Source organism: Stegodyphus dumicola, chromosome 3 (assembly GCF_044657685.1).
Source record: "Stegodyphus dumicola isolate Sdum_Otavi_A_Nest chromosome 3, ASM4465768v1".
NCBI lineage: Eukaryota > Metazoa > Arthropoda > Arachnida > Araneae > Eresidae > Stegodyphus > Stegodyphus dumicola.
The window spans coordinates 94869477-94894828 of record NC_140770.1 but is presented as its reverse complement, the minus strand read 5'-3'; the positions used below and the strand labels follow the sequence as shown (position 1 = coordinate 94894828).

The 25352-nt window shown below is 32.7% G+C and overlaps 1 protein-coding gene across 6 annotated transcripts in view; it reads left to right on the top strand.

The window, feature by feature from the left end:
* The window catches only part of temp (protein prenyltransferase alpha subunit repeat-containing protein tempura), a 33472-nt gene that overhangs the window by 1869 nt on the left and 6251 nt on the right, over positions 1 to 25352 (top strand). For 4 of the 6 annotated variants that reach the window (XM_035367571.2, XM_035367570.2, XM_035367569.2 and 1 more), the window contains exons 3-7: positions 5613 to 5679; positions 5816 to 5931; positions 7377 to 7537; positions 16223 to 16298; positions 24816 to 24920. In XM_035367571.2, coding sequence (XP_035223462.1) covers positions 5613 to 5679; positions 5816 to 5931; positions 7377 to 7537; positions 16223 to 16298; positions 24816 to 24920 — 525 coding nt within the window. The remainder of the gene's footprint in view (positions 1 to 5612; positions 5680 to 5815; positions 5932 to 7376; positions 7538 to 16222; positions 16299 to 24815; positions 24921 to 25352) is intronic. The other 2 variants (XM_035367574.2, XM_035367575.1) reach the window with 2 other exon arrangements.

Here is a 25352-nt window from a genome sequence, read left to right as displayed (position 1 = left end):
ATTTAAATACCAAATCCGTAACACTGCCCCCTTCCCAAGGACTGCATGTCCCGGGCAGTTAAATCCCTGGACAGGAAGCCAAACTTATAACTGAGGTATAAACATTGGATTACAATAATAAACAACATGAACATAAATGCAATCAAATACACATTTAGAAACAAAAAGGACCATGGTCTTACGCTATTTACAATTATTTACACTATGTACTATGTCCATAGTAATGAGCTAACCTGTCTTAATGAACGACTTTAGGCTTAGAGTTCGAAGACTTACGGATCCGAACCACGACGTCATTCAGCCTGTTTAGGACCGTGTACGTACCATCCCAAGGTGACTGTAATTTCGGGCAAAGTCCTTTCCGTCGAGTCGGATTCCACAACCACACCTCGTCTCCTTCGTGGAATTGATGTTCAGTAGCTCTTGTGTCGTAGCGAGTCTTCATCTTCTCCGTCACCAAGTTGACTCACGTTCGTGCAGAACTGTGCATCACTGCAAACCGGGCCTGGACATCTTGGATGTATTCCTCAGGCAATGAAGGCGCATCCGTAGGGCGACCAAACAGGGGGTCACAAGGCAGACGAAGGTCTCGACTGAAGAGCATTTGAGATGGAGAATAGCTGGTAGTCTTGCGTTTCTTTTCGACCCTAGTATGATTTCGGCAGCTTCCCGAGCTGGGTCTTTCGGATGAGGCGTCGGCATTTCCAGGTGAGGATCCCTTCTGAGGCTAGATAGTCCATCAGATGCTGAAAGCAGTTTGTTGTTTTTGAAGTCTAAGGAAAAATCGTATTTCCTTAAAAAGTCCAATCTGAGTATGCGTGGATCTGTAATATCCGCCACATATGCCGTGTGATGGTAGATGGCACTTCCAAACATGATGTTCACGTTTAACTTCCCAGCTATGTCGATCTTGTCACCAGACGCTGTCTGAAGGGTAACACAGGATGGTGTCCAAATAAGTTTATCTTTAAACTGTTCAGCTACATCTTTCCTAATGATGGTAACATTAGCTCCTGTGTCAATGATCATATTGCAAGAAACTCCATCGATATTTCCATTGATGGACAGTCCGTTACTGTTGCCACTCACTATAGAAATCTTGAGCACTTTAAGACAAGGTTTTTCATTCTCTGGCAACCTCCGTTCCTCGATATGGTCATTCATTTGTTTCCTCTGTCGTTGCTGGGAAATGGTCTCAATTTCCGTTCTCCGGGGTGTTCTGCAGTTCCTTCGCACGTGGCCTTCAGCTCCACAGTTCCAGCACTTTAGTTTCTTGTCAATCTTTTTCCGTCCCATGGCGTTCAATTGTCTGTTTAACCTGCCTCTCTTATTTTCTGTGCTCTGGGGTGTTCTGCAGTTTCTTCGTATGTGGCCCTCAACACCGCAGTTCCAGCACTTTAGGGTTGGTTTCTTCTCAGCAGTATTCTGTTTCAAGGCATTCACTGGTCTTATCAAATCATCTGCTTTCTTCAATGCCGCCACATGTGCCCTTCAATACCACATTTCCAACACCTTAGAGTGACTTTGTTCTCACTCCTACTCCGTATCAAAGCATTGACTTCTCTGGCTAAATCATCTAAACGAGCCATCAACTGATCCACTGGCTCGTGGACTCGCACAGCTCTGACTGAGTAGCGATCTCTACGAGTGCCTTGCTGGGCTGCCTCGAATTTCATGGTGTACACTAAAGCACTTTTCAAATCTTTAACATCCGCCATTCGCAGTGCTTTCTGTATTTCAGTATCCCGGATGCCATCGATGAAATATTGCAGCGACAGGATTTCTCTTGTTTCTGTTGGGCACTCCTAAAAGGTGTGATGTGACAGCCTTTCAACATCCGTGGCAAGCTCCTGAAGTGTTTTGGTGGTCTTCTGCTGACGGGATTTTAGTTGAAGCCTGCTGTAGTCTTTTAAACACTTTTCTCCGAAGCGCAGCTCCAATGCGCCAGATAGAGCTTCAAAGTATAATCTCTGGTTTTCGGGAAGAGTCTGCAGGATATCCGCTGCGTTTGCTCTCAGGGAAGTGGCGAGATGACAGGCCTTAGCTTGGGAATCCCATCCATTCGCATCCGCCACTATAGAAAATTGTGTCTTATACACCTGCCAGGAGGTCTTCCCGTCATGTGTAGATAGTTTCAGAACGGGACGAGCAGGCATCGTTAAAAATTTAAAACTGTCAGAATTGCTTCCTTCCGTCGCTACGATCTTCTTTAAAGTATCCATTTCTTTGGCAACTGCAGAAACTCTCTCATCAATTTGCTGTTTAACGGAACAAACTCTTCCTTCTATTTCTTCTTTGACCGAATCAACGCTGTAACCTATTTGTTGTTCCACAGCCGAAACTCTGTCTTCTATTTGCTCTTTCACTTAAGAAACTCTATAATCGATGTTTTGTTCTACAGCTGAAACTCTCTGTTCTATTTGTTGTTTGACGGAAGAAACGTCTTCTTCAATTTGCCCAACTTTGTTTTCAACCGCGTCCATTCTGCCTTCCATAGCCTCAAATTTATTTTCTATTATGCAGGTAAATTCCCTTTTCATCTCTTTCTGTCCTGCTTCAATCTTTTCTTTGACTACATCTTGACCCAATTTCATTTCTTCCTTAAAGGATTTGATGGCCCCTTCCATCTTTTCTTGGAAAGCAGCAAATGCAGTCATCATTTGCCTGAATTATTCTTCCATCGCTCATGTAATTGGCATTCAAAACTGCACTCCTGACAACAAAAATTGTTGCGTGCGTACGGGTTCGTTTGGAATTGAATGAAAAATGAATAAGATTTATTATTATCACAAATAAATAAAACACAATACTTCAATTTTCTCAGATATTCGTGCAATATTACAATATCTCACAGTTATCTTTTAATTACTCAAACGTTCAAGAGATTTTAATTCAAATCAGCTAAAGAAAGCTAATCTGCGAATTCGCTACAATCAACAAGAGCAGTTTTCTAAACAAACTCTTAAAACAACAACAAGCTAACTAAAATAACTGACTGACTGAATTGAGAGGTTCTCCTCCTTTTTATAAGATTTTAAAATCGCGTACGAGAATTTTCTAGTACTTTCTCGAAATCAAAAAGAGATATTTATTAAATGTTACATGCACACGCTACTACTGATTGCAGTAAAAAAGGAAGTTGCAACTAGATGTTGTAGCAGTCCTATATACAAGAGTCTTTATTCTGTCTGTACGTAGAGATGTCACACAAAAAAATTATCCAAATAAAATGGTCAAAATGGGTATTTACATTGAAATATAATGTCCAAAATATTTTGCAGTTACAATTTTCTTTACTTTATACAAGGAAGTAAAAATACAGTTTAATTTAAAAATTGGTTTATATACTACTTGTGAATTATTGAGACATTTTCACTTTTCTGTTAGTTGCGAAATTGCTCAGATTCGTGGATGTTTAACGTTCACTTTCTCACTTATCCGTAAATTCTGTTCTTAAAATCCCCATTTCTGATTTTTAATTTTAGGGAAATTACTGCATATTTTGTCAATATGGTTTAACAAATATGGGTAAGTGCAGAATCGCCCATTTTGTAGAATGTTATGTTCATTTTTTTTTTTTTTTTTTTTTTTTTTTAGTATGAATTTCTGTCATTATTGTTGTTTCTTTTAATTATTTGAAATTTATTTTAGTTTATTTTGTTGATTAGTGCACAATGCCTAGATTGTGCATATTGTAGATGTTTTTTTAAGTTTAATGCTGTCTACATGGTATTACTTGAAATTTATTGTTATGTTAATTTATTTAACCTTCCAGCACATGCATATGCGCAAAATTTACGACAAATTTTTAATGCACATTTTTTCATATATCGAAGCTGAGACGTCTGAAGGTCATTTTTATATATTTCAACCCTTCCCCACATCATGGAATGTGCCAACAGGAAATCATTTGACTTTTTTTTTTTTTTTTTTTTTTTTTTTAACTAGGCTTTTATGCTACGTGGCAGCTTTTTCATAAAAGTTACGACACGCGCGTGGTCATGTTTTAAAATTTGGAAAATATTTTTTTTCTCAAATATTTTGTAATTTTGATTTATTAATTGCCATGTATTATTTTAATTTGAACACATTTGGCTCTGTAAATTTATATGGTTTTACGAACCATCATCCTCAGCTGCACTACCATCTTATTTACTATTTGCTGCAATTCATCTTATTTACTATTACTACTGATTGCAGTAAAAAAGAAAGTTGCAACTAGATGTTGTAGCAGTCCTATATACAAGAGTCTTTATTCTGTCTGTACGTAGAGATGTCACACAAAAAAATTATCCAAATAAAATGGTCAAAATGGGTATTTACATTGAAATATAATGTCCAAAATATTTTGCAGTTACAATTTTCTTTACTTTATACAAGGAAGTAAAAATACAGTTTAATTTAAAAATTGGTTTATATACTACTTGTGAATTATTGAGACATTTTCACTTTTCTGTTAGTTGCGAAATTGCTCAGATTCGTGGATGTTTAACGTTCACTTTCTCACTTATCCGTAAATTCTGTTCTTAAAATCCCCATTTCTGATTTTTAATTTTAGGGAAGTTACTGCATATTTTGTCAATATGGTTTAACAAATATGGGTAAGTGCAGAATCGCCCACTTATTTGGCGCTTTTTACAAAAGTAAGAGAAATTGGATTTATTTTTATCAATTTCCTTTGACTTTTTAAATAAAGTTACATCGATGTGTATAAGAGCAAAGGGAGTGCGCAATGCCGAATTTGTGCAATTCTCTGATGTTTTTTGAAGTAAAATAGGTCAGTGTGTACATGGATACCGAGTTTGTGCAATTCTTAAAAATGTGCCAAGCAGTGGGTGATTCTGCACTTTCCCCACAAATATCAGCCAAAATAAAAGAGCATTAAAATTTTTTGCCAAGTAATGCAAATTCTGTGTTTAAAAAGCAGAAATGAACAAATGTTTAGTAATGTGATTTGGATTTCTTTTGAAGCCTTTCATATTCATAGAATGTATCAGTATCACTTAAAGACATTAATTCCAATCTATTTCTTTGCAACAGTATTAATATCTTTCATATATTTTCATGTTCCTTTATTACATTCTGCAATATATGCTACTACATCCATGTTCTTGCTCTGCTAGTTGATTTTCATATCAAATTATTGTCACGGCTTCCTTTCCAAAAACAAATAATAATAATTTCTAAAGAAGAACCTATGTCGGATCCCCCTCAAATGGATACAAATTTTATTGAAATTCTATGCTAAGTTAAAGTTTTTTTTTTTTTTTTTGTTTATTTATTAGCTCAAATGAATGTTAGCCCAGAAGGGCCATTAGTCTCAAAACAAATTACTTTTCATATTATTGCCACCAAATATTATCGCCCTGTATTACATTTAAAGAAATTAAATAATGAAGAATCAGCATGAATGTATGTATGTTTCCTGCATTGTGAAAAAACAACGGAGCCTAGAGTCAAATTGTGAATAGTATAGTCCTTTACCTGAGCACGGCCTGGAAGCCCGAATTTGTTTTATTGTCTATTTCATATTTTGTAAAACTTTAACAGATTTTTTATTTAAAACCTTAACAATGTCGTGACGTTGAAACTTACTCTTTCTTTCACTGCAGTGGTTTTATTTGCTTGTTGGTTCGTATAATGCGTGTTTTGAAATGGAATGTTGCAATGAAAGACAAAGTAGGAAAATTTAAGTCCTGTATTTTAGATTGTGTGCAAATTTAGTATTAAAAGGTACGATGTTGGAGTTGTTAACAGGTCTTTTGTTGACGGGTGTGTTTATGTGGATTGAAGTGTATTTTTGGAATTTCTGTAGGAATCAGGACTTCTGAAGCAGAGTTTGGCATGTCCAAAATGCAGAGCTGATATAAGAAGCCTGGGACAACTATTTTTTCGGACGCCTGGAAATCCTACAAGATTTAGGAAAAGAAGGTGTTTTAACATTTATTTGTGAAAGATACTATCAATTTTGTGGATAGTGAGTCTGGCTGTCATATAAATATGACAGTGATTATGTGGCAGCATGAAATTGGTATTTCTGCTGTTCGAAGAAGCATTCATTCATGTTAAGTGCATTTTATTTTATTCTTGTTCTTATTTTGTAGAATGTTATGTTCATTGTTTTTTTTTTTTTTTTTTTTTTGAGTATGAATTTCAGTCATTATTGTTGTTTCCTTTAATTATTTGAAATTTATTTTAGTTTATTTTGTTGATTAGTGCACAATGCCTAGATTGTGCATATTGTAGATGTTTTTTTAAGTTTAATGCTGTCTACATGGTATTACTTGAAATTTATTGTTATGTTAATTTATTTAACCTTCCAGCACATGCATATGCGCAAAATTTACGACAAATTTTTAATGCACATTTTTTCATATATCGAAGCTGAGACGTCTGAAGGTCATTTTTATATCTTTCAACCCTTCCCCACATCATGGAATGTGCCAACAGGAAATCATTTGACTTTTTTTTTTTTTTTTTTTAACTAGGCTTTTATGCTACGTGGCAGCTTTTTCATAAAAGTTACGACACGCGCGTGGTCATGTTTTAAAATTTGGAAAATATTTTTTTTCTCAAATATTTTGTAATTTTGATTTATTAATTGCCATGTATTATTTTAATTTGAACACATTTGGCTCTGTAAATTTATATGGTTTTACGAACCATCATCCTCAGCTGCACTACCATCTTATTTACTATTTGCTGCAAAGGGGGATGGTTTTACCGAACCATCATCCTTCACAGCCGAGGATGATGGTTCGGTAAAACCATCGAAACTAGTCTAGTGAAAATTTGAAAATATAACGCTGATTTTTGTTATTTGACTTCTAAATTAATACTCGTTCACTGTGTTATTGTATCTCTTCATTACTGATGGCTTTTGTCTCAAATAGCACTTAAGATGCAGGTCTGTAAGCTTGCTACTTTGACATCATAATTCTTATTTTACAATTTATCTATAGTTTATTTATTTAAAAATATCTAAAATTTATGAACCTTGGATCATATGGATATTTGCATATCGTATTAATATTGGCTGTGCTTCTGATTCCAGGGACACTGCTCTTATTTGAGGGTTTATTTTAAATTTTTATTCTGGGAATTAAAAGGATCAGATGATTGTGTACAACATCTTCAGACCCTCTAGTACCTACCTTTCGATGTATCATTTGTTTGGCTTAGAAACTGTTGGCATTTTGTTTTGCTTAGATTGCAAGACTGATTTGATAGCTTTTAAAATAGGCAGCTTATTGGTGCTGTCTTGGTGTATTATTATTCATGCTGTATTTTAAATATATGCAGAAAGCATTTTTGAAAGCATTTTATTTTATTTTGCTGTAAAATGTTTTGAAATATAATTGTCTTATCTTTTCCAGTGATGAATTTGATATATTGCCTGTACATGAATCGATTCGGAACACATGTCCTGTAATTCATATTGAACATAAAGTTGCCTTAGAAGACTGGTGTATCAAACATGTTTATGTATATGCCTATAATAAATTTTTTGCCTGGAAAAAGAAACCGTATAAATTTGGTAAGTAGTTCAAATGAAAAAATTTTGCATGATTTTATTGAAATCCTTATACCATTCATACTTATGAATTGTAGAATATTTATCTTAAAATTATTTACTTGATTAAATTGTCATTAAAATATAATTTACAGTTGTTGTATTTTCCTGTATATATTGGAAAAGGTTTATTTTAATTTTAAATTAATTTACATATTAGTTTTTTAAACTTTTAGAAATGAGCAACTTACTAAAATTATTTATGCAATTTATTGTTTAAGAATGTATTAAAAAGTGTTGTTAATTCAGCGTTACAGTAATTTTATATTTTTTCTGTTATGATAATATAATCAGTTAACCCTTATACTGCATGATGGTTAGGGATGTAAACCTAGATTAAGGGTCAGAGTGGCATACAGATGAAAAAGCAACATAATTTGTTACTACTCAAAAACTTTATCCTTATGCCTATTGTTGATCAGAAACTTTTCTGCTAATATAAGCATCACGTTAATGTATATTTTATATTCTGTATGTGTTACATAATGTTTTCTTATTATGAAGTAAGTAAGAAGGGTAAAAGAAAAGGGAAAAAATTATGTGGAAAAAAATTGCATCTATGGAGCATATTATAATCATTTCTATCTTGTGTCATCTGATTGAAAAAAGAACCACTTATTTGTCAGTACCTACATGAGTATTGCCTGATATGATGCTAAACATAAAATTATTGCATATATTATTAATGAAAAAATTCAAAAATAAAAATTATGAAACAAAACAAAAAAATGGTTTCATATGTATATTTAAATGTTCATGTATTTTTAACAATACTTCAGCAACATATAGTACAGAGAAAATTTGAGATTCTTGCTCATTAGGACTTTGGCTATTCTGGATTTTGAATATTAGATCATCAGTAAGAAATAAAAAATATGAAGTAGTTTGTTTAGAAATATGTTTTTAGAAGTAATGAAGCATTATTATGATCTCAAGGGACTCAGAATTTATAAATAAAGAGTACAATATTTATTTGTGCTTCATTTTTAGGCTTTCTCTTCAATTGTGTAGATAGCCAAATATTTTTGTTCAGTTACAAAGTTCCATTGATCAGGTCTTGTAATTGTTGTGTCGGTAATCCTCATTAAATTGTCAATCAAAATTTTTTTGTTCTCAACAACCTCTGTATCACTTTCTTCACTGTCACACTGGTTTAGAAACCGTACAACAGATTTCACTGTCCATTAGTTGATTGATGACTGGGACATTGTTATCGCTATGGAAAATGTTCTTTTATGTCATCTTCATTTATTACCCCTTCTCCATAAATTCTATTAACTAGAAATTTTTGTTTGTGGTATGTGAAAACATTTAAATTCATGGCTATCAACATAAAGTTTAGGTAGCTTCCACTATACCGTATTGGTGATGTATCATGAGATTAGTCTCTGAAGACATGTTGTTCCACTAAATTTTATTTTGCTTCTTTTGCACACTCATGATGTTAAGTCTGGATTACATTAGTTATTTGTTATACTTATACCTATTTCCCACACATGGTTAAATCTTTTCTGAGTCTCGACTAAATAAATTCTCACATTTTCTTAATGCTTATCCAGGTCTGGTACTGGACATTTTGCAGCTTGGTGACCCTGAATTCTGCTACCAAGTGCCTCTCTAAACTCTAAAGATTGTCCATCCCAGTGCCTTCTCTAAATACTCAAATTTTTTGCCACCCCTTAATTTTGTTTCTCGGTACTTCCCTAATTTCTAAAAATTTTGCTAGGCGGCTGCACCAGCTTTGGCCTTGATCCTATGCTTATCTAAATAACAAATGAGTTATTCTGAATTCAGATGCACTGAATGTAATTTTCTGACCTATGAGTATAATTTATGAAATCTCTCTTTTGTGCATGGAAAGAGATTTGTGTTAACTCTTTAACACCTGTTAACTAAAGTCTGTAATCATCATTAAGTGTAATGTCAAGGTTACCATGCTCTTTGGTATTCAATTACTAATATTAAAAAAAAAATAAATAAATAAATAAAATTTTAAAAAAACAGTTGTTTAGATATCATTGTGGGAGTCATTTCTCAAACTGCCATGTGTTGATCATTATGCAATAATAAAAGCAAAAAATAATAAATAATGATTTACTGGGTTAGCTTTAGGGATATAATTTATTCAGTAGGTGTAAAATCTACAGTGTTTCGGTTTGAGATGTGTGCCAAGCAAAAGGGCAGCTGCAGACTGAAATTATTGATTTTACAGATTTTGCTAATAAATAATTATTTGATCAATACAGATGTATTTTTTATTTAATACCGAAATGAAATTAAGAATCATGTTTTATTGGGGAAAAAATATCAAATACATATAAGTTGCTTGTACTCTGGATTTTAGATCATTCTGGATTTTGGATTTTTTACTGTATTACTTTATGAAATAAATGCAGTCATTACATTTCCTATAAAGTAACCTAACATACCTCCTAATGTATTGGTTGCTATAAATATTTTATGGTATATAGTTAAATACAATAATATTCATAACAAAGAAGTGAAAATATTAAATCTTCAATGCATATTACAGTTTAGATTTTTCTTGATACGCATTACTTAATTTCTTGGGTGTAATTCTTACATTACAAATTCTGCTATGTATAGATGTTAAGACTGACAGTACTGTACTAAATGAAAAAAGCAACCATGAATCATATTTTAATAATATGCTGTTTATTGGAAAACAAACTATTCATTTAAAGAAGATCAGTAATAAAAGTGTTTTAATCAGATACTGTACTGCCTTCCCCCCATGAGTAATAAAATTGCAAGCCTTTTAATGGATAATTATGAACCCTATGTAAGCTATGTGCACTATGTAAAAACTATATGCTCTTTTGTGAAAAAACCAAATGGCATAATAGTGCTTTTAATTAATGTGAAAAAGAGGCAACCATTATGATAAATAGTGCTTGTTCAATTTGTCAAAAAAGGCTGCATAGTGTGATAGATTGAACATCATGTATAAAAAAAATAAGTTTATACATATCTCTACTAAGAAATGATGTTTCAAATTTTAGTCTTTGCTGTACATGCTGTCATGATTAGCACATCAATCTAGATCCGGGATTCGAATCCTAGCAAAGGTCTCATGTTTCTGCAGCAAAAGAAACTTAATGAGATCCTACAGTAACATTTGAACTGTGATGGATGATAATTCATCACTGCTTAGATTGGGTCAACTTCTCACATTTGATATTATTATAGAGAACAAAGTATTTAATCAGGCTGTAGTTTTTATCAATGGTGAATCTAAAGTAACAAAACTAGCATTAAAAAAAATACATCTGATGTGGACACCACATGACTTCCTTGTGTGGAATATTAAATTATACACAATTTTCCTGCATTTCATTTAAACATATTGAATTAACAGTTAACAAATTTTGAATTAAATCTACTTCATCGATAACACATAAACCACAATAGAATAAATGCACTCTTTAAAGTTCACTATATTTATTTACCTTAGTGACACTTCAGCACAAGGTTCACTTAACGGTATTACATCTCATTCATTTTATAACTCAGAGTGCACAAAAATTATATCATCTGAAGAATTACCACAAGTTCTATTCAAATACTATCAGTTACTTTAGACAAAAGATACTCATTAAATCGGATAAATGAGACAGCTCGCTTGAATCGACAGACAATAAGTTTGAGGCATAACAATAAGGCATAAACATTTTATTTCAATTATTTTCAACAAACCGCTTCATTACAAACTCATATCTATTTTAAAAGTCTGTTCTATTCACAGTCTCGCGATAAACTGAGGCATTGCCATTTTTTCAAGCAAAGTATTAAAATGAGGTCATTTACTTACCATAAGTGGTGCAACATTCTCCCCACACATGATTTTTAGAACCTTTGGGAGAAAACTCAACAAAATATAAACCTTAAATTATTATTAAAATGCTTGAAATATTCAAAATATAAAATGTCTATTTCAAGTTAATGTTCATATTATTCAAATGTTCGGTAACTTCTAATAGGCCTTTGAATAGGTCTGAGTAAGATCATTTACAAGTTTTCAATTTCACTAGTCTTGTACGCCTGCCTCTCCCGGGAAATAGGTCGATCACTCTTGCTAATGGCCAATGAACTCATTTTTTATCCTCTCTACCAATTAAGACGATGTCTCCAAGTTTAATTTGGTCCAGTTTTTTAGGAATTGATGAGCGCAAAAATCCCAAATACTCAGTTTGAAATCTTTCTCTCAGTTTCTGAACATATCTGTATCGTCTATTGATGTTGGATTTGTCAATTTTGTCTAGGTCGAGCACATCATTGGTAGGAAGATCTTTAAGTAATGAAGATGGTGTTAAATCTGGTTCTTCTGATATGTATGTCAAATATCTAATTGATTCACACTCACAGACGAGAATTCTTCGTAAGTCGGAGATGAACCTCCCGATTTTTTTCTGGGAGATCTTTAAGTATGCTGATTAGTCTTTCCCAGAATGCTCCCCACCATGGGGTAGATGGTGGGTTGAACTTCCATTTGATTTGTTAACTTCAAATTCTCTTTCTTCTTTTGAACAAGTGATTTTTTATCACACAAACTACCAGATTTACTAACTTTTGGTTTTTTTAGTTTTTGAACACTGAGAATTTTGTACCTCAGAATTAAGATGATCTTTTCCTTCTAAGAGTTTTGAAATACTTTCTTTTTTATACAAAGCAATAGATTTTCGTACTTTTCTTCATTGAGACAAACGAAGTTTCATTGCAGACTCTGCTTGTATAACAGCAGTAGGATCTAATGCACAAATACCATTCAAAAATGTGGTTCCTTTTTCTAGAATTTCAAAAGCAGGCTTCTCGAGTATTTCTCTAGATTTACAGTCTTCTAGGTGTTTCTTTGATATAGATTTCTTTGTCACAGACTTTTTTGATAAACTTTTGTACTGTGTTTTGCACTTTGTTCTTTTTGTACTTTGTTTTGCAGAACCTTATGTACTGTGATCTGAAAAAATGACTTTCTATAAGTCTTCAGTTTCAGTTGGCACACTTCCATTTTCACATAAAAGTCTAGTTTCAAAAGAATTATTTTCTTGGGACACAAGTTTATCTGCAGGTCTTTCTGATGCACCCATAGGTTGTATTTCATCATGAAGCAGTGTATCTTTATTTGTATCTGGAGTTACAGATGGAGGAGAGATAGAAGTTTTCAAACCATTTACATTATTTTTAGTTGGAAATGTATTAGTAAAAGTGATAACTTCAGTCAGTTCCATATCTTCAGGCAGCAAAATTGTATTATTTAAAAAGCTAGATTTGCATGTTTTCATATGAGAAAGCTTAGATTCTGCTGGCGTATCAACAGCCTTGGTACCGTGTTCATCAAAAGTAGACAAAAAATAAGTACCTCTTTTGTCCAATATACTGGACTTTGGTGTTTCTGGATGATACAAAAGTACCTCTTCTCTGCTTTGAAGAAATACTACTCTCTGGAGCATTTGCTCTACAGGAATTGATAACAAAAGTTTCTCTTCGATTTTCTTTTTCCTGTGGTATTTTAAAATTTTCAGTTAATTTGTTCTGATCTTCTTTAAACTGCATTAAAACCAGTATTTTTGAAGCTTTCAGATTTGTTTAAAAGAAAATGGGTTTCTTAAATAAGGCAGAATCGTCTCTTTTCAATTTCTTTGGATATTCATTTAGTAATTCTTGAGAAAGCGTACTAACAACAGTCATATTTACATTATGATATTGTTATGTTTTTCTTTCCAGTTGTTACGTTATTTTCTTCCTTCACGTTCATACGGGGTTCGTGAGGATTTGGAGTGAATAACGACGACACTTGATGAAGTATCGAAACACACTTTATTGGCCGGTATTAATCAGGACAGCTCCAAAGTCATGTTTTACAGTCATTGAAGATCTACTATACACTCGCTGGAACAATCAGCAACACAGCCGTCAGGTTATCAGGCTATAATAGTGGAGACAGCTTCACTGCAAAGCACCAGAGTACAGCTTCTGACTCTGCTCGGTCGTTCTCAGAACTCCACGTACTCTCGAAACTCTCCACACTACAACTCGCCTTGCGATGCACTCGACAACACACACAGCACGGCTCCTGACTCTTCGGTTCAGTCGTTCCCGAAGCTCAACATGCTCTCTCGATGATGCACTAACCACAATACACTAAGAGACTCCTTCAGTGAACTTGACAACCCACTCGGCACTCGCTGCCCGGCTGTCAACTCGATCGACTCCGCAGGGATTGAATCGCTAGACAAGACACCAACTCGATACACGCTCTCGCCCTCTCGACGAGGCACACCCACTCGCCCTCACGATGAGGCACACTCTGAGACACTAACTGACTGCGGACCAGCAGTGTTTATATAGCTTTCGGCTTGTGTTCGAGAACATTCTGGGCTAAACCGGTAAGAATTCGTTCCAGAAGGTTCTCCATCCATTCATGGTATATCGCCAATTCTGTCACTAAATGGGTGGTTTCTCGCCAAATGTGGCAACCCTGCCTTCCCTTGCCATTTTATGGCAACCCTGAAATTGCTTTGTGGGGAATCCATCTTATCGCGCCTGTACACTTCGTAACTGTTGCAAGTTAATTCTAAAGTGTCTGCCTTTTGTTTAAATAAACTTAGACCCATTTCAGTTTCGTCATATTCAATGCTATCATCAGTATGCTTTCTAATTTATTATAAACCTCCATAAATGAAGCCCTTTGAGCAATTTTGTTTTCTCTTTATTATTTTCATTTCTACTATCTTAGTTATTCACTCAAAATTTCTGAAACTTTGTATTTTCAATACATATAAATTACTGTTTAGGTATCAAATTCAATCAGTCAAATATTAACTATCAAATCTTCAAAATGGAAAGCAATAAATCTCTTACCTTTTCTAGCTTCTTGTCGCCGTTCCAATTAAACTGCCCACCCTAGGGGTGCCAAAAATGTCGGTTACTTTAGACTAAAGATACTCATTAAATCAGATAAATGAGACGGCTTGCTTGAATCGACAGACAAGAAGTTTCTTTAAAGGCATAACATTTTATTTCAATTATTTTCAACAAAGTCGTATCTATTTTAAAAATCTTTAAACTACTGTTCTAATCACAGTCTCATGATAAACCGAGGCATTGCCACTCTGTTTCAAATTATTAACTGAGGTAATTTACTTACCATAAGTGGCACAACAAATACTGTAATATAATAAATCTAAAATGATGTATAAAAGAAATTAAACAAATAAAAAAGTTTTTTGCAGACGATTCAGCACCGCTTACCTAATGCACAAGCATTACTAATTAATTCAGTTCTCACTTCTCAAGAAGGCAAAAAATACATAAAAATTCAAAATATTTTCATTAAAATTTGAAAGATATCGAAAAACATAAAACACCAAGTACAGTTAAAACAACTAAAAAAGCAATTTTTACAATTAATGTTAGAGTTTCTATGCAAAAACAAACTAATAATTGAAATGATAATTCCAGAATGAATTAAACATAATTTAACTTGTAATAATAATAGACGACTTTACTTTGTTGTTGCGAAGCTTAGTTTCTCTAGATAGGCAACAAATCCACTATTCTGTTAAGTTTCAAATGCAAACAAACATGGCTGCTATGGTAATCAAAAATTAGGCTTAGCCGCACTTAAAAAACTTTAAACTTATTGATAAATCCACAATTATTGCATACAGGTTAACTAAAGGCATAAAAATCTTAACCAGAACAACATAATTCAATCATTTTTAAAGCAAAAAATGCACAATTTACAAACATATAAGAATAAAGAAACTGAGCTCACTGGGCTGAAAAATAAATATATATGTATATATAACTATATTTATATACTTTTGGTGCAGCCGTTTGCAACCAAAATGGAAGGTGCACATCTATATGTTATAACAGTCCTATATACAAAATTTCAACGTTCTGAAGGTAGTCGTTTTTTAGTTATGCAAGATATGTACAGATGCCAAGAAAAAATCTCTTCAGAATTTATTTTAAATCAGTTTTATAATTTTTTGGGTTGAAAAGAAACCTTTATTCTGTCTTTATGTACAGATGTCGTGCAAAAATATTGTTAAATTGCATTCGATAGTGGTCAAAATGGATATTTTTGTTGAAAATATGAGACACGAAATTTTTTGTGATTACAGTACTATTTTTTACTTCATACAAGGAAGTAAAAAGATATCATTTAATTTGTTAAAATTAATATATTTAAAAAATTCATTGTAAGATATATATATATAGATAGATAGATAATCAAATAAACATATATAATAGATAATCAAATAAACTGTTTTATGCATACATTCTTGGGATTCGTGATATACTTTGTATTTCTAAATTACATGGTTTATAAGCGCTTTTTTTTTTTTTTTTTTTTTTTTTTTTTTTTTTTTTTAAGTAGCTCTAAATCCACAAATGTTTTCCAGTAATGTTATTGGAAAGCAAAAGCTTGCAATTCAAATCCTTGTTTATTTAAGGGGACAACTGTATTTATTTATAGGAGGGGGAAATTGAGGTGGAGATGGGAATAGAGAATTTATAGTTTTTATAATAAAAATTTTACAAAATATAGCTTATTTAAATTATTAATAATTAATGATATCAGTAGTCATCATACATTATATACTTTGAATTCTATTTCAGAGTCGGATAAACTGCTGATTTGGACATGTGCTATATTGTTGATTAATCCAGAGATTGAAACTGTGTGGAATGCTAGGTATGGTATTATCACTTTTGATTAGTTTTCTTTTCAATCATTATATGTATGTAATTCTAAGCAGTTTTATGTAATTTCATATGTAGCGAAAATTAAATATATTTTTAGAAAGTATGTTTTCTTTTATGTGTGTAACAATTAATTTGAAGTATAGTCAAAAGTGGTTAATCTGGACACCCATAATCTGGAATGATCCATAATCCGGACCTCAAAGCTACACACTTTCTGCTCATGCGTCAATGCATAGACGCATCTTTACGCATGTGCATAATACGTTTACACATGCGCGTTTAATGTATAACAGACGGTATAAGCTAAGCTAAAATTATCTATTTCAGTTAATGCTGCAGATTGCGTTGTTCCTTAATCTTCGAATTTTAACCGGCTTATTATTTTTTGCAGACTCTTGGGGCAATTTTATAAAAGTAAGTTGGAACTTTCGATTATGTCAAATAGAATTTCCGAAGCTGGGATCTACAAAGGGAAGCATGTTTCGATGTCCATCAAACAAAAAGTGGAATTGCTGCAAAAAATGGATAAAGGCTCCTTTGTTTCTCTAACCATTCTGAAATCTGTTTATCAATTTCACGCTGTTCTGCGGGGGGGGGGGGGCGTTGCGGCACGCAATTAACTGGAAGTTGATCTGTCAGCACTATCCTTATCTTCAGGGCAGATGTTTTTATTTTATTTGGCTTATAATGTAGTATTTCATCTCGATGTACTCCGTCCTTGATATGATTTAAATCAAATTCCTCGTCATTATAAATATCACGAATACAAATCAAATAGTTTTCTGGTTGCAATTTTCTAATTTCGACTATGCGTAATGTATGCTTTACGCATGTGCGCGTTGAAAGAAATGTTTAATAAAGTAAACAAATAAATGTTAAGCTTTTTTTTTTATAAATTTTGATACCCTTTAGATCATAATTGCTCTTTATTTCATAAATTATGCATTCATATTTTTAATTTTATAATTTCTGCTTTCCATTTTACCAGATTTAAACTGATGATCTATAATCCAGAAAAATCGATAACCCGGAAACGCCGAAGTCCCGATGAGTCCAGATTAAAGACTTTCGACTGTATTACTGAAGTAGATTTATGAGAGAATAGCTAGTTGAATGCATGTTTGATGCAAATTCAGGACTAGACACTTTGTTAGATTCAATTCTCCTCACTCTGTAAAACTAGTTCTTCATTAGGCATTGGTATTTTAAAGAGTGAATGGAATCAAATTCAGTGATTGCAAAATACAACTTAAGTCTGAATTGATTAAATGAATATAAAGCAGTGTTAGCTGGATTTAGCAACTTAGCTAATTTTGACTTGAGATTTATCAATTTGTAAGCAGTAAATAAATAAAAAAAAGGTAAAAAATATGGTACTTATGTATTTTGTCATCAATCTTTTTTGACAGTGTTGCCAGTAGTAGGTCACAATACACTCATAAGAAGTTTTCTGTAGCCTTGATCTTCAAATTTTGGTTTTCTGTAGCCTTTATCTTCAGTGAGCCAGGTTAGATTTTTTGAAAAAGTTATAAGGTATTTCTTCCGCCTTCCTAGCATGCCTTCGTGGTGTAGTGGTCAGCACACTGAGCCGGTATTTCGGAGGTCCATGGATCGATTCCCATCGAAGGAGATTGCTAATTTTTCAGTTCTCGTACTTCAAAAAAAATAATAATAATAATAATAATAATAATGATGTCTCTACAGTGGTGCTCAAACTAAAAGGGTGTTGGATGATGATTCTCCTCACTCAAAATTTGGCGATTGGGTCTCCTAAAAACCCTAGTCACCCTTTAAAAGGGGGAGTATATAAGATATTTCCCCCATCTTCCTAACGTGCCTTCATGGGTAGTGATCAGCACACTGAGCTGGTATTTCAGAGGTCTGTGGTTCGATTCCCGGCGAAGCCAATTGCTAGTGGCGCCCAAACTAAAAGGATGTTGGATGATGATTCTCCTTCCCCAAGGTTTGGCGATTGGGTCCCCTAAAAACCCCAGTTGCTCGTTAAAAGGGGGAGTATATAAGGAATTTCTCCCATCTTCCTAGCGTGCCTTCGTGGGTAGTTGTCAGTACACTGAGCCAGTATTTGAGAGGGCCCAGGTTCGATTCGGCAATTGCTAATTTTTCAATTCTCCTACTTCCAAGAACAAAAAAAAACCTAATGTCTCTACAAAGTTAATTACTATTTCTCTGTTTTTCTCTTGATTTTGGAAGAAAAAATAAGATGATTAAAATTTTAAAGTATTTTCAGAGTCGCAGGACTGGTTATGCTGATGCACATATTCAAAACATTAAAAGATGAGTAGTTCATCAAAATGGTGCAATAAAAGACATCATGGAACAAAACAAATTTAAGTAGTAAATGTATATGATGTTAATTTCATAAAGCAGCTAACAGTTTTGTTATCGTATATTCTAGTAGGAATTTTTGACTGTCGTAATGCTTGCCAATAGATTTAATGAATTTCTTTGTCATATAATTTCAAAGTTTGAACTTGAAGTTATTTAAATTTTTATATGCTGTACCTGCAACTTGTATCTGTTGATTATCAAATTAAATTAATATAAACAGTGATATGTAATTATCTAACTAAATAAAAAGCAATCTCTTTTTTTCCCCCAAACTTCCACCTTAGTTTTGATATTATCTCTGTCAGTTTTCATAGTTGATGGGAAAATGCATTAAGTACCAAAAATATTAATCATGCTGAGGCTAGTTCCAAGCCTGAGAAAAGCGAGAGGGGTATTTTTCTTATATTTTCCATTATTATATTAAAATACTGAATTATCTAAATTCTTTTTTGGGTAATTTTTTTCATGTTTAATAAAGGTAATATTAAATATGAAATAAATCAGTAACAGTAATTTCATATTCATATAGGTAGTTTTTTTCATATATTGCTCTATACCTTATGAAATTTTCAGTTTAAAATATGAGAGAGATTTATATTTACTTATCCCCGTTATTAAAAACATATTTCTGATTATAACATTTCTAAAATAAATCATTAAATCAAAATTAAGTACAGAAGAAAAAAGTAGTTTAAACAATTGGAAAAGATCCATAATGGTAGAATAATCAATAGCATTAGAAATTTGAAAAAATAAGAAATGTATTTAATTCTAATTTGTAAATTTACTTCACATGTAAGAGCCCAAAATGACTTTATTATTCCACAGCTGAGATTAATTTTTATTTTATTAACCCATAGTGGATCTCTGTTATAATATAAAACTCCTTAATTGTATGTATAAAACTTCTTTCTCATATGCAAAGGGTTGAGTATAAATTATGATGGTAATATGAAATTTTCTCTACATAGCATTTGTACTGTATAACCTTTGCAGCTGTGATATTTCATGTCAAGAAGAAAATTTTTGACCAGCTCAATGTAATTTGCCAATATACATAACAATTTTTCTCTTTCTATGTTATCCAACAGCTATGATTTATGTAATTTATTGAGTTTTATGTGTTTTCTGACATATTGGTAAATGTATTGAAGAATCAAAAGGCATGAGTAATTAAAATGAGGTCCATATAAAATTTGAAAAAAAAAAAATTAAGTTGACATTCCACATTTAAACATCAGCTTTCGCTAATGTTTAGGAGCTTTCGCCATTTTTCAGCAGTAAATTATATGTTTTAATTCATTCCAAAAAGTCCTGGTGGTGAAGATGGATTCTGATGTGCATTCAAATGCACATTTAATTGACAGTGGTAGTAAACTAATTGTTATTTATTTTTATAAAGTGTCTGTCAAGTACCCTTCATTAATTTAAAGGACCTACCACCATACTGCCTTTGAATGTGGTTACAAAACATCTCTATCTTGATTCTAATATATCCACAGTAGACTTGGGACAGATGTAACAGATATGAAATCACCCAAACGAACTTCTACTAGTGTGTCATCCAATAACGGTTAACGTGCTAAATTTCTGAGCTTTTTTGAATGGCCCATTTTGTATTAACTGCTGATACTGATGTTACAGAATATTTTGCACCTGAATTATATTGTCTATACACTTTTACTGTGTGGTATATACTCCTGTGTTAAAAGTTTTCTGAAAAATGCCTGTAGGGTAGTTCTGTTTGAAATATAAAAGTTATTGTTACTTTTGTATTATAGCCGCTGCCATGCAACAAAATTGGCAGACATAAACTGTATAGTAAGCAAAAAAATTACTGAGCAGAAGACACCCAAAAATATTAGAGAATTCCACGTGCATATAGTTTTTCACTTTCTTGCATTTACTTTGAGATGGCGTACTTACATGCAGTTTATGTAGCTGCTTTTTAATAAGGCTTAAAGCCTTCCCCCCATGCACTAGACCATATAAATTGTACTAAGTAGGGTGATACCAAACCGTACATAGCATTCATTCAAGAAAAAAGGGATTTCACCTTATGAAAACTTTTATGAATGCAGATTTGAAAGTAATGTTGCCTGGATGAGGTGTTAAGTAGTATTGGTTTTCAGTCAGCAATCATTTTTGGTGATTAATCATGGAGGCCAGCGAACATCCATTGAAACAAACACATTTGGAATGCTCCTGTCATTCCTGCAAGCTTTAAGAGAATGCCTCATTTGATATCAATGATTAAGTTGTTATTGTTGATTTTGATGCTTGAATTATCTGGAAATATTGCCTCTTTAGATCTTGATAAGAGAGGAAGTGAAACCAGGAGGTGAGAAATTTGCCAAATATTATGTTTATAGCTGGGCTTTGTTTCTGATCAAACAAACCAGGCCTTTTTACTCGAAAATCTCTTGCATTAATTGCATTAAATGATTAAGAAATTAAGCGAAATGACTGAGGTGAAATTTAAAAATGAGGGGGTTATAACATCACAGGGATCTTCTGATGAAAGAAACTGGAGCTTCTTTACTCAGAGTGCAACATTGTATGGAATGATTAACAGGTGCTTTAACTCCATTTGCACTGCTGCATAAATTGTACTGCCTCAGATGATGTCATTTCGTACATGTCTTGTGTAGAGAATACTCTAATACAACAATTTTCAACCATTGGTACACATATCACTGGTGATATGCAAGAGAAAATAGGTCGTATACAAAGAAACAAAGTATATTTAACTATTAAATTCAAAAATCTCATGAAGGAAAAGAACAATTGATAGAAATTTCCTGTGATCGAACTCTTAACTGAAGATTTAAAAAGTAACACACTTGTTAATTTTTGACTGAACCCAAAAAAAGAATTTAAAGGTGTTTTAAATAAAGCTATTAAATTTTTATTGCCTTTTAGCACAACCGATTTGTGAGAACAAGTATTTTCTTTCATGTTTTATTTGAAAAAGAAATACAGAACAAAATTAAAATTGAAACCTAATTTACGGTTAAGGGAAATAAGACCAAACATAAAGAAATTGATCTCTCTTAAACAGGTTCAAATTTCACACTAAATTTTAGAATTAAAGTATTATAACTTAAATTTTGATAATTAAAATGGTAACTAAATTTTAATTTAATATTTTTTATGTGTGCACATTTAATACAAACAGCCAATAGGTTGTGCAAATGGCAAAATATATGTTTTTATATATTTCTGTTGAGAAATTGAAAAGTAATCTTTGTAAAATGTAGTGTTATTACTAAAGTTTTTCAGTTTTTGTTTAGAGGGTACATGATAGTCAAAAGGTTGAGAACCGCTGCTCTAACACCTTCTGATAGCCAAATTTAAGTATTGCAAGTTACACCCGTGACATGAGTCTTCCATGAACTTTTTGAAAATGAACCAAAAAAATATGGCTGGTTAATTTGATAAAAATTGACTGATAATTTTTTTTTAACGTGAAGCTGTGTGGCAGCTTTAAAATAAAATAAAAGTGCTTTTGGATGATAATAATTTTTATTTTCTTAACCCCTTAAGGGCCAACGGCGGGGGAACAAAGCACAGTCACAGGACCAAACTCGCTGAAATGGATCGTCGCCACCGGCCCACAGATTTTCAGCAGTTAAGCCTAATTTTGAAAAAAAAAAATCAGCATTTTGATATTTTAACTTCAATTCTTGAAGTTGCGTATTTAATGTACTTGCTTTTAATGTGCATTGATGTAAAGAATATCACATTAATAGAAATAAATTAAATAGGCAAAATACTAAAATCATATACACACAGAAATAAATACTATAAACATGAAAAAAAAATTTTCAAATACGATATTTAAAAAGAAAAAACTAAACACGAATTACCTGTAGGTAATTAAATTCCAATTTAAAAATTCTGCTGTGTGTGAAATAATCCAAAACAAAGATCGACACACAGTCCTGCATTGCATATTTCACACTCAAAATACGTTGTTTGCTTTCACTTTGCCTTTGGTTTTAGTTCACCTTTTCCTACTTTTATTACCTTTTCCGTCAACGTAAATTTTCGGAAACTGTCTTCCAGTTAGACGGAAAAGTGGAGTGTCAGGTGATTTTGGACAAATTTTTAAGTAAGGTCTCTTAGCCATGGCTAACGGACTGAAATTGAATATAACCCCAACACACGTCCCAAAACTTCTTCAAAAGACACTCATAAATATTTCATCCTCAAACAGTGTGTGGCATCGGTTTATATTAGAAAGCTTCCTGTTTTTCTAAATCGGAAGCAGCGTCCACGATGACCGGAAAGTGATCAAGGGAAAGACCCCCACTGGCAGGATATCCGTTATTGATCACGTCAATATATACATTATATGTAAAGTAAATACATTATATACCAAAATATAATGCTTGTGTCATTATATATAATGACCATTCAAGGCATTATATATAATGATCTATTAAATCGAAAAGAAATAAAAACATAAGCGCTGGCTCTTTCTTGAGAAATGCAAGCAAGACGCATTACGCGTCGAGAAAGCTGATAGTCTTTCCTCTTTTGTAATAATGTTGTAATGTTGCTTTTTAATTAACCAAGAACGTTTATGTTAAATTTCAAAATAAATAGAAAAAAAAAATCCTAGCTAAATAAACAAAAACACCTGTGCCCCTTATAAAGAACCTTGATTTCTAGTTTGTTTATTTCAATAAATCTCTCAATACCTGAAGCACAAAACAGAAACTAAAGCCAGTACATGAAGGTCAAATGCCGTATGAATCAACCCATGTTAAAACAATTACCACTTAGCTAAATCTACTGGCTTTTAAAAATTCAAGTAAATCGTTCCATTTTAACGTAGCGCATACGCGATGCTGGGTTGGTAGGAGCAGAGTCGTTGCATCGCGTATGCGCTACGCTGGGCTGGTAGGAGTGGAATAGTTGCGTCGTGTATATGTGAGGCTGATCCTGAACAGGTTAAAGGAGTAATATTATAATGAAGTGAAATATAATTACGCAGCATGTTTTTAAGTAAGTGACCTTTTTTTTTTTCCTTTTACACTAATACGTGTCATGTAGGCGGCAACGAGTGCTTGCTTCGTGTCCCGGCATTCTTTGTAAACAACTGTGCTCAGTTGTAGCTGTATAGCTAACCTGTGTGGTCTGTTCTGTCTTTAAAATGTTCAAGATTATTCAATCGCCCGCCATGTGCAAGGTATGATCAGTGATATGTTTTTTATCGCCAAAAAACCTGTCTACTGCAAACATTCACTGGCAGATTTGTGAAGTTTGCAGAGCTACTGCCATGAGTGAAGGCAATGTGCATAAATGGGTCAGAGATTTCAGAGCTGGCTGCGATATCGACCATATTGAGTCCTGCTCCGGTCACCTGTCTGTGATCACAGACGATATGATGGCATCAGTTGAAGTGAAAATTCTTGAGAACAGATGGTTCACCACAATCCCACCATTCTTTCAAATGAATTTCTTGAAGTGTATAGTCTAGGCCGTGAAAATGACCGTCACCTCTTAGTTATGGGATCAGGCAGCAAGTTTCTATGAAGAGGGTATTCAAAATCTAGTTCTAAGGTATGAAAAGTGTTTAAACAAACTTAACAACTATGTTGGAAAATAGAGAAATGTATGTAGAATCTGAAAATAAATTTGGTTTTTAAAAATTTTGTTTTGTTTGGTTTTTATTTTCAAATAGCCCTTACATAAAAAAACACCTCTTGTACATTTACTTTATTCTGCTTGCAGGAAGATATGAAACCATCCATTTAATAATTTTTCAGCCAGAAATGAGTGAAACTACCAATGTTTAATGGTTTTCATCCCTCAGTTACTAATAACTAGCCATTTTTTAAAGCAGTGTAACCACGAAACTGTAGATAGGTAGATTAATGAATTTAATAATAAATTCATACTTAGACTGAGTTTTTATACTAATGATTTGGTGTTAATAATCATAACAGTTACACCTCTTTTTGGCTGTTATTTCCATTAAGATATTTATTTGATTGATGGCATCGAATTAAATTTTGAAAAATGTAAACCTTAGATGTAGAAAATAATCTTAAGAGTATGGTAATGAAAAGTAAACAGTTTATTGAATTATTTTTGGCATTGTTTCGCTCAGACTGATCAAATTTCATTTTTGTTATTTTTTTGGCAGAAAAGAACTTGTGTGCCAAAATATTCTTACTCCAGAAGATGATCTAAGATTTTCTGAAATAGTTTTAAGTCGAAAGCCTAAAAGTTCACAAGTTTTTGCTCATCGGTAAGATCTATTACTGTAGTTAGTAAAACATCTTATTTTCAGCTGCAGTAATATCTAAATTTCCTTTTCCTGCTTTCTCCTAATATATTTATTTTTAGCTCAAGCAGCAAATTTTTACTGCTTATAATGATAAAAGTGTTTAATATCTGCTCAGTATGTAGTACGACTGGTGGCTCATGGTCTGCAGTTTTGCTTTTTGAAGCTCTCCACAATGTGATTGATTGTTGTATTTTTAGTTGCTTTTTAATTTTCCCATAAATGTGAGCAGTTCAACATAAGTGGTTTTTTTTTTTTTTTTTTTTTTTTTTTTTTTTTTTTTTTTCGTGTGTGTGTGTGTAGCTTTTAGGTAATTATTTTAAGTTCGGTATTTTTATGTTATAAAACAGTTCTTTTTTATATATTGTAATTTTTATAAAATTTCTTTGTCTCCTT